This window comes from Buceros rhinoceros, unplaced genomic scaffold (genome assembly GCF_000710305.1).
Source record: "Buceros rhinoceros silvestris isolate BGI_N320 unplaced genomic scaffold, ASM71030v1 scaffold5022, whole genome shotgun sequence".
In the NCBI taxonomy this organism is placed as follows: Eukaryota; Metazoa; Chordata; class Aves; order Bucerotiformes; family Bucerotidae; genus Buceros; species Buceros rhinoceros.
Genome location: NW_010400562.1, coordinates 29,849 through 40,740, shown reverse-complemented (window position 1 = coordinate 40,740; position 10,892 = coordinate 29,849). Strand labels below are relative to the sequence as shown.

The following is a 10,892-nucleotide window of genomic DNA, read 5'->3' as shown; positions in this document are numbered from 1 at the left end:
CTGAAGGGAAGCGCACCCCGCTTCTGGCAGCGAGGGATAGACCTCATCCCAAAAACCTGCCGGAAGGTGGTATTCTGGTCGGATATTGTCTTTGTTGTCCCACGTGGCACCCCCTGTGTGTTCCCCAGTCCCAGCCCATTCAGTACTCCGGGCTGGGAACGGGGCAGAAGTCTGCGGCTGGAAGTGGCCAGGCTCTGAAAATCACCTGGAGACAGGTGCTGTGCTAGGATAAAGGAAATAAATGCAATAGATAAAGAGATAAAATAGATAAATGGGTCTGTGCAGTCGGTGGCATGGAGACTTTTTCAGGAGTAAACAAGCTCTGTCAAATTGAGCACAAAACATAGTTTTATGCGTCCAGTGTTTGTGAGGTGTGATGCTCTCCTCAGCTGTGAACCCTTTCTTCTGCTGGCCAGTGTTGCATCATGGATAGCCGAGAGGGAGTGAGCTACACCTGCTGCTCTTGCACCTTCTTTACTTTTCCCTTTGACGTGGTAAGACTTGCAGCAGCAGCAGCAGCACAACCTCTGTTTCGTCTACGCAGCTTGCACAGTCCATTTGACCTTAGGAATTCACCGGGTAGGTGAATCCAGCCTCTAGTTAGATCAGCACTCTTGGGAGGGATGCTGGAATTCACCTTGAGAGTCTACAGTGAATCCCTAAGCACCCATCATTACTGCATAAAGTGAACATGAGAGCCTTCATCTGTTCCTCCTCCTCACTTAATACATGTTTATAAACTCTGGCATTTGTTACTTTTAGCTTTGGAATACCGCGCTGAAGGGATGGGGTTTGAATTTAGTCTTCTGTACCTGTAGGATTTACTCCCAACTGAAATGGGAGAGTCCTGTATCTTTATCCTTTTAAAGTATTGAAATATTACAAAGCAAGGAGGATCCTAAGTGTGTTAAATTCATGAGCTGGATAGTTCGGATAACATAACAATTCTTCAATTTGGAGTTTAAGTATTTTCCGTACCATACATTCATCTTAGATCTTGTGAGAAGTATGCACTCTTCTGTGTAAGAGTGGAATTTATGAAACAAAATATTTTAAGCTGTTTTTAAAATAACTGTATTTTTGGAAAAAAATATATTGAACAAGAAGATTTTTTTAATCTGTTCTCAGAAAGAAATGTCCAAACGATTAAATCAAGAAGAGCTGCTCAGTACAGACTTTGCAATCTCAGTGACACGATTTCAAAATTAATGATAACATGCAATAATATACCATGGTCCTTATCTTGATCGAATGTCATCAAGTATATCATTGTGAGCAGGTTAGAGTGGGAGGAATAAGAAGTCATGTTGCAAACTGATAAATACTATACCACCTGCAAGTCCAGGATTTTTATTGTGCTATTGTTAATGCCAGGAGTTAAGCAATAGCTCTTAGGTACTAAATGTCCCACATGCCATGCATCTGAATGAAGAGCCCATAATAAATTCGTATTACCCCTTACAAGAGTGAGTGAAATACTTGCTGTTCTGAAGCAGGACTTCTGAATAAATGTGAGTAAAAAAACCCCTTAGACATTCTGTCTATTAATCAAAATTAAGAGTTTGAGTGAGATTTGAGTTGATAACATTTAATCATCTCTACATCCTATTTAATTACACCTGCAGAGCAACATTACAAAGGAGAATGCAGTAATGCAATCAAAAGCTGGCTGTAATCGTCCAGCAGTTGGGGGAAAATGAAGGCTAGCGAAGGCTCCATTGGTAAATCAAGTATACTTAACAGTTGTAACTTGCAATTTGAAACAATTTTGAACTGGATTAAACAGATCTTCAGAATTGCTATCAGATCCTCATTTAGACAGCTGCATGAAAAGGAATAAAATGCCAGCAGTTTACTCAATAACACTTGTAGTAGAAAGCGTGAAAGTGTCTGTGAATACTTTCCAGACAGAGACCCATAAGGGAGAACTCAGAATTCGCACTAAGAGCAGCATTTTGTTAGCTATTTAAAGTGATAACTGCAGAAGATGTCCCCTGGGGCTGTTAAGTGAAAACGTAAGTAGCTGAAAAAATACACAAATGAAAATTTACAGCTCTTAAATTGAGGTTTTCTAAAGAAAAGCAGGTGTTAGGTGAATGCAGACCAATGTATAAGATGCTCATTAGTCCATTTCACTTGATAAATTGGAATATCAATCAATACATTCAGAAGAAAATGGAAAGTATCGGAATCTGTCACACTGTCAGGAAGCTGGGTGTGAAATGAGGGATTGAGGGGTGTTCAGTTCTAATCATTCTGCAATATGTGATGTGGCAGTGTGCAGATGCTTTGCAGAATTGCTGCTAATTGGATGTGAAGGTGGTCCTATGCCTGGTCAACTGCTTCACTAAACAGACTAAGTAAGCACGTCTTCATTAATTTGAGGCCTCAAACAGCAATTAAATGTGTGAACATAGGCCTAAAATAGCCATAATCAAATAATATAACGTGTTCTTTTCTGATATATTGATAGCATATCTCTCGTTAATTTTACAATATTTCTTCTCTTACATTAAATCAAATTTATTGTTGTGTTCCAGTGGATTTTTAACAGGGGGAACAACCTATCCTCTGCCCACTCTAGTGTGACTTTCTGAACTCTTGACTATCAATTTGCTATGACACAAATGACTGAGGAGTAAGATCTACCTGGAAATACTGTCACAAAATCCTTTATCTTGGAGCACAACTGAAGAGTGGAGAAAAAAATTCCAGGGGAGTAACAAAAACTGGTTTTTATCCAAACCAAAGGCCAAAGACAGCTTTGTAGGCAATGCTTTTTTTTTTTTTCAATAATGTATTTTAGAAATTGCATTAAAAAAATATGGTTAGTGTTGTATAGCATTGTCAGGCACTGGAAGGATAAGGAAGACCAGATTAAGGACTGCATATCCCATGTGGATGCAGACTGGCCCCTTTGTTAATCCACAGTTTTCTGTGCTCAGAAAAAGACAGGGTTTCTGTGGAAATGTGGTGACCTTACTAACTCTTGTGATGCAAGTACAAAGCAAATCTTTTCCTAACTTTCAAAAAAAGTCAAGGTGCTTGTCTTTAGAAGATACTGTTGTTATTCCATGTTACAACTCCTGGCCACTGTTCCTTCTGATTTTAAAAGACAGGGTTTCTGTGGAAATGTGGTGACCTTACTAACTCTTGTGATGCAAGTACAAAGCAAATCTTTTCCTAACTTTCAAAAAAAGTCAAGGTGCTTGTCTTTAGAAGATACTGTTGTTATTGTTCCTTCTGATTTTAAAGGTCATTTTGTTGGGAGAAATGCACTCGTTCCTTTCTTTCTACATCTGAACAACTTGAGATCTTCCAAAGTACACCTCAGAATTTCTTACACAAAGTTTGATCTCGGATCATATTGAGCTAGAATTCTAGTTTGCTTAGGAACCCGTTATGGTCAACAAATAGGCGCTTAAGAAAGATCGGAATTGTCCAGTGGTGGAACCTGTCTAGACTCTGCAGGCAATGGGGTGTAACTTTGTTCAGTAGTTAGATGGGAACAATCTACTGTGAGGTTCAGTATATGGGGTAGTGGAAAAGTCTGTATGTTGTTAAAAGTACTCATACATAGTTTTCATGATGGATCTCCAAACTGAAAGATGTCAGTATAGATTGGTAAATTAAGAGTAGTTTTTTACTGATGTATACATTCATTATGTATACATACACTCAAAAGGTGCTTGTGACAGATTTCAAAACAAATTTTCATCCTCTCATTTGGTGGTCTGGGTTTTTTTTGTTTTTTTTTTTTTTCCTTCTTCCCTGTGTTTATGATTCCCAATCTGATGGCAGCATGCGTTTCTTAACAGTTAATCCTTTCTCTGGGATTGTGAGATTGCAGAACCTTTTGACTTTACCAAGATAGCGTGAGATTTCTGTCATTTTCAAGATGTCTGCATGATGTTACTAAATCTTAATTAAGGTTTTTTTTTTTTCAAATAATGTAGTTTTTAAACAAGTTACTGATAAAGACATAGAAAAAAACCTAATTGCATGCCTCATGAATATTTACATTGTTTAGTGGATAGTTCAGTAAAACAGCTTAACTAGGAAGCAGGAAATAGATTTTCTTGTCTAGAGGGAAGATCCCCACCCTGACATTATCAAAATTATCGTTAAGTATTAATGATTTTTGTAATATTGGCCAACTAATCCACACCATAAGATTAATTTCTGGGGCAAATTTCCTGTTTTGAAAAATTCTTGCTTCTATGAAATACTGAAAACCACTTTATCTGTGTGACCTCTCCATCTCAAAAGAATCAGGTTAAAAACCTGTGCAGCCATTTCACAGATCTATTGGAAAAATGTTCCTTGTGAATTAGGTGTACAGTTGCATGTCTGATTTCCCATGTAACTGCAATTCATAACTATGAAAATTGAGTCCTAGCATCCTGTGAGCTAGACTGGCTGTGAAGGCACAGCTAGGAGGAAGTAAGAATTCTAGCTTTGTGTTTCTGTGTGCATTTATTGCTCGGGACTAGACGCTGACGTAAATAAGGGCACACTTTGCTACTTCTTCATCTGCAGCAGAAAGTCAACAGCAGTGCTTTGGAGCCGTGGCATTAGCCTTCTGGCTGGTGGCCACAGCAGCTGAGCCATCGAGAGCAGTGTTTCATGCTTGTGTGCTTGCATATTCCAGCAGCAGATTCCAAACATCTTTCTGTTCTTACACAACCAAAAGGAAGCAGGGCAGGAATTGCAATTCACAGGTGTGTCTCTGAGTCATAACATCTCTTGGGGCTACTGTGCAGCTTTCACATCAGTTTAGGCTCAGAACTGTGCCTGGTCTGAGAAGATGTTGGCTAGGAGTGCATGCGATGTACTGGTTCTTTTAGATATTATTTATTTATTTCACTCCATTCTGCATTGTGTTCACTTTCATTCTAATTAATTTGATCTTCAGTTTCTGTGGCTTAGCAGTTAAAACTTTGGCCATGTAAAATAAGTGACTATAAAACATTGGAAAAGATCACTCAGAATACAGCTGGTGGTAGACTTCACTTGGCATTTTACTCTGAAAACACAACATTATTTTTCTCTTTGCTGCCACTTGGCGGTATCTCATGGCTCTTAGGTCTTTTATCATTTGTAAAATGGTTCTGTTTGTACAGATACTCTTATCATGAATCATAAGAAAATTGTTTTACCCATATAAAATTGCATTAGACTACATCTATACTTCACTAAGAATAGTCATTGCTCTCGTCCACAAATAGGATGCTCCTGAACACGTTGCAGTGGATTTTCACTGTACTTCAAGGCAGTGTTATGAGGAGATGGCAATACAGAGGGCAAACAAACAGAAACAAGGCAGCATAGTTCAGCAGTTAACATTCAGTTTTTTCCTTTTTCTTTCTTAATATTTTCAAACTTTCACTGCAGAGCGTGTTATTAACCACTTGCAATACCATGATAGAGAAACTTATGATTCATGCCTTAAAATGCTCTAATTTCACAATACAGTCATCTGCAAGAGATAAAGGACATGTTTTTCCAATGCAATGCAGACAGCTGTGTGTCCATTCTGTCCCTGATTTAAACTGGCTGAATGCAAGTCATGTTTTGATGTTATGCTAAACCCAGGCTAATGCACTCTTTCTCTCAGTAGACTACATTCACTCATGTGCAGCCCCATTATAATCCATCCATATGGTTCTCAAACTGGAGCTGGCTCAAATCCAGTCAGCTTGGAGCACAGGTGTGACTGTCTGCACCTGAGAGATAAGCATTAGTTCAGGGGAATCTCTGATATGTGGCTGAACAGTTGTGATTTTAAGGAAGAGGGACAGAGAGTGTCTTGCACATACGCTAGCTAGTTCTGAAGCTAGCTAAAGGTCTTCAACGGCATCTTCCAACAGAAAATTGATCAAAGTTCTGAATCTGAGTTCAACAAAGAACAGAATATTTTAGTGTGTGGTTTTTTTAATGAGTCATCTCTGGTTTAATGTATACATATGTTCAATTCACAATAGATACTATAACCAAGTATGCATAGCCCCTGATTTCTACAGTAGCTAGGTGTGGTTGGCTGGGGTTTCACAGATGGATTGACGTAAATGAAATTAGTCTAGGTGTCACTTGATTCTATAGAACACCTGTAATTATTCACATTGCAATTTTAATATGAGTGTGTTACTATCAACCCCTTATAGCAAGTCAAAAGAAGTCTCAGGGAGAGGCTTTATTGAAAAGTTTTTGATTACAGACCGAGTTATTTTCCCACATTACATAAGTAAAATATGCTGTATGATTATTACAGCCTCATAAATCCTTAAAACTGATTTTTCTGCTTCATTTCTGCAGAAGCATTATAATTTTTGTCTTACTTAAATAGATCGTTTAAGAAATATGTCAAAGATGGGCTATGTTACAGTTTTCCTGCTGCTCTTCTTTCAAAGATCCTATTTCAGCACAGGACTAAAGCAGGTCTCTGAAGGTATTCTGGTACATGAAAATACTGCTGGGTCCTTTATAGGGATTTCCAGAAGCACATGGTTGTGAAAGCACATACATAATTTCCTTTGTATTAAAATAAAGCGATACTTAAATTATATAGAGGCTTTTCAGGCCCGTAACTTGGACCATGTATTTGTTTATCTGTAGATGCGTATCTATGTGTGCCTAAGGACTTCACTAAACCAAACCAACATGAACAGGCAACTCTCTGACTATGTACAATCATTTTGGTCCCAGCAGAATCTATACAATATGATGATCTGTTTCTTCTTTTCCTACATCCCTGTTAAACAAGATGTCTGAGGATACCTGAGCTCAGGGAAAGATTTGACAACCTCCCTGGGCAGTTACCATTCTTTGTTTCTCCTCCATTTCATAGCTGCCTATCTGCAACAGATCCAAAAGGTCTCATTTGAAGAAAGTTTATGAAAAACAGAGAGGGACTTAGATAATGTAACTAATTACAGAAACTCAGAAAGTTTACTTTTGTATATAGCGATTGCAACTATTTCTTGGCATAGCTTCTGTTCTGGAGAGTCTTGTTTTTATGAGGAACTGGAAGATTTGGCTGTGGTGTATTTGAGACGTTAGAGTGGCTCCTATCAGAGTATAAAAATGACATGTTTCTAAACATTTAAGCTTCAGCTACAGGCAAGCAGTTCATAGCATCAGCTATGAGGAAGGTGCTTTCTGTGTCTGGTAAGTCTTGTCCCCTAAATCAGCTAAAATGTATCTCTGGGGCTGTGACAATATTTCCATTAAAGCATGTGACCCAAAGTGCAATTGAATGAACTAAAATTCATTGTGCTGTTTTCTTTATTCTGTAGCACTTGTAGGTATGCCGAATGTACAGATACTCCTTTTGGTGTTATAATATAGAATCACTGGAAAACTGGTCAATAAAGATCTTCAGTGTGGGATTTATGTCATCTGTTTTTACCTGCTACGAACCATTTCGTTCAAACTTAGACTCCCTGGTCTGGTCCAAAGGACCTCTACTTTCATTATCAGATGTTCAGCTAAAAACTGGGATAAACTGTTCTCCGGTGTTGACTAACTTTTCAGCTGAGGAAGCCTAGACACCAAGCTTCAAAAATACCCCACCCTAGGTGTGCGTGCGTTTGGCTTTGTTCCTGTTCTGATCAGCCTCAAGTAATTTTCTGTATTTCTAGTAAATGGAGAGTAACTTGGAACATACAAGAAAAGCAATGTCTTACATCAGATAAAACCAATACAAAGATGAGGTACATCCTCACCTGCTCAATCCTTTTTCACCATAAACACTGGGGTGGTGAAATTAGAAGCAAAGTGAGTGGGGTTTGCAGGGCTTGAGAAGTCAGGACTAAGCCTTTGTGGATAACCTTGCCCAGGCCGGGGAATAATGGTGAAACTGCTGCCTGATTTTTAGGACACACATCTTGCAGATTCCCTTCCAAAAAGGTTCTTCTTGACTAAGTTTTACATGATGGAAAAGAAAAACAATCAAGACAAAAGTCCATGTTGCAGCTTTGGGAATTAATTTTTAAAACATTTCATTTCTAACTGTTGTTTTATTTTTACAGCTGCTTGCAGAAGACTGGCCCTTCGGAGTCGAAATGTGCAAATTAGTACCGTTCATTCAAAAGGCATCAGTGGGCATCACAGTGTTGAGTTTGTGTGCACTCAGTATAGATAGGTGAGACCCATTTTTTCATCAAACTCTGTAATTTCTTTCTAATATGGGTTTAGCTCAAATTTGCCTTTCCACTCAGCTAATAATAATACTAATAAGCTGAGTTTAAGCTAGATAAACCAGGCGGCTTTTCATATACTCTTAATTTGCAAATGTGTGCTGTTACTTTAGGTATCGAGCAGTTGCTTCTTGGAGTCGTATTAAAGGAATTGGAGTGCCAAAATGGACTGCTGTTGAAATTGTACTGATCTGGGTTATATCAGTGGTATTGGCTGTTCCAGAAGCTATTGCATTTGACATGATTACGATGGAGTACAGAGGAAAGGATCTTAGAATCTGCCTGCTTCACCCCACGCAGAAAACATCCTTTATGATGGTAAGACACTGATGTTTATAAAATGAGAGCTCTCTGGAACATTTCCTTGGGACTTCTCAGTGTTGTGTGGACTGTAGCGTGAACAAGTGTGTATGAACTGTAGGTGAACGAAGTGCTGACAAATTTGTGAAGTATATTGGTTAAAAAAAGAGCATCCAGAAATTTTCATCTTTTTGTGGGCTTTGAGAATATTACTGTCTTGTCTTGTTTTCTGATCTGTAGTGTAAGCATTATAGAGGTGCTTTTCAGGACAGCCTGACCGTTGGTTATAGTGTACTTTCCAAAATGCTCAGCATTCAACCCCTAACAATGCTTTTGTTTTCGTTTTCCTTCTAGTTTTACAAGCAAGCTAAAGACTGGTGGCTGTTTAGCTTTTACTTCTGTTTGCCACTGGCTATCACAGCCATTTTCTATACTCTTATGACCTGTGAGATGTTACGAAAGAAAAGTGGGATGCAGATCGCCTTAAATGACCACTTAAAACAGGTAAAAATTTATCCCTGACAACTCTGCTGACAGTAGAGAGGATGACAATCATACCTTTACTGACTTAACTTCCACATCACTATTCTGTTCTTGTATGATAACTTCAAGACTACTAGTGAGGAGAAGTTCCCTAATGGTGCTGCTGAACTCATATATATGTATATCTATATGTATCAGCCCTCAGAAACCTAAGATTTAAACTGACAATCACAAAACTGTTTTTTCCTTGTTTGGTGTTAATCCTTCAGGTTTTGTAGTTTTAATTCTTTGCAGTTATGAGAGCTGGGTATTTTGTGGTGAAAACTGTGCTGTAATCTGAAAGCTGGTGCTATAAAATTGTTAATTATTTTGAAGCAATTCCATGCTGAACAATAGTGAGGTTAGCAGTATATATTGGCAGAGCAAAGCACATTCCAAAATACATTCAAATTAATAGTGCACCAGACACAAACATAACACGTCACTAGAATTAAACTGCATTTGTACTATAATGTATATTTGTGCTCCTTTCCTCTTACCTCGTTAAAGCTGTCATTGAAACCTCTTGGGGCATTTAAAATAAAGACCTGAGATTAAAGCACAAGAAGATGCAATTAGAAACAAGCTGGTATTTGAAAGTGACTGGGAAGATGAATATGTTCTTCCTTTTAATTTAAATGTCTGTTTTCATGTCTTTGATTTTTCATATTATTAGCCATATTTTTTAACATTAGAGATACAGAGAATCAGTGCCAGACATGAACAATAGAAAAGATTAAGTATATATTCCAAGAAAATAAGGTATTTGACGTTATCCTAATTCATTTTTTGATAGGGGTTTTGTTTTGTTTATTAAACATTTGGAAGAACATTAGAAGACAACAAAAATCGAGAGAGACAGACAGAAACTATAACACTGTTCTGTCATCTAATTGTCTTTTTCAGAGACGTGAGGTGGCCAAAACTGTGTTCTGTCTGGTACTTGTTTTTGCCTTGTGTTGGCTCCCACTTCACTTAAGCAGAATATTGAAACTCACTATTTATGATCAGAAGGACCCCAACAGATGTGAACTTTTAAGGTGAGTCTGAAAAAGTAAAATGCCTGTGCACTGCTGGTGTTCTCCATAAGCATATCTGGATTTCCTAACGAACCAACTTATTCTGTGTGTCTGATGTTCTCCCTGCTTCTTCATCCAGGACACTGGTTTCACTCCATTAGCAGAGTCGGTAAATTATGAGGAATCCTATGAACCCAGGGCTTCTGTTCTGTTTGCCTGACTTCTCCCGCTCCCTTTTGGGACTGTCTCACTGTCTTGCAGCATTATGTGGGTGGAGGGGGGCTTTCTGTCCCTATTTTCTGTTTCAACAGAACAGCTAGTATTACATCTGTGAAGAAAGCCTCATTAATGTTTCCTTCCACAACTTAAGGTGGTTGGATCTTCTGAAATTACTTTTGTGGGAATGGCCTACTGATTCAAACTTTAGTATTGAGCTCAGTTTTGTGAGCTCCATGAGTTAATCCCGTTGATATAAGCCCCTTTACTATTATGTTTAAGTTAGTCTTGCTTGAGTGAAGCTGAGTCCAGTTTTAATAGTCGTAAACCTCTTCTAAGCCTTTTCAGGGAAAATGAAGTGTCTCAATTTAATTTCCACACAGCTTTTTTCTTGTGATGGACTACATTGGTATTAACATGGCTTCCCTGAATTCCTGCATCAATCCTATAGCTCTGTATTTGGTGAGCAAAAGATTCCAAAACTGCTTTAAGGTAAGAGACTGATGTGAGCTGCTCCTCTGATTAAAAGATCGTATCAGCAGTAAAATTAATTCTGTAACAGGCACAGAGTGTCTTAAATGGTGATTACATTTTATTTAAAATTTTAACTAGGTTGTGGTAGGTTTTCTCTCTCTCT

The 10,892-nt window shown here is 38.2% G+C and overlaps 1 protein-coding gene across 1 annotated transcript in view; it reads left to right on the top strand.

Annotated features, from left to right (window-relative positions):
• EDNRB (endothelin receptor type B) overlaps positions 1-10,892 on the top strand; it is a 13,124-nt gene that overhangs the window by 452 nt on the left and 1,780 nt on the right. The window contains exons 2-6 of the mRNA XM_010131907.1: positions 8,031-8,143; positions 8,312-8,516; positions 8,853-9,002; positions 9,927-10,060; positions 10,639-10,747. Of these exons, the coding sequence (XP_010130209.1) occupies positions 8,031-8,143; positions 8,312-8,516; positions 8,853-9,002; positions 9,927-10,060; positions 10,639-10,747 (711 nt within the window). The remainder of the gene's footprint in view (positions 1-8,030; positions 8,144-8,311; positions 8,517-8,852; positions 9,003-9,926; positions 10,061-10,638; positions 10,748-10,892) is intronic.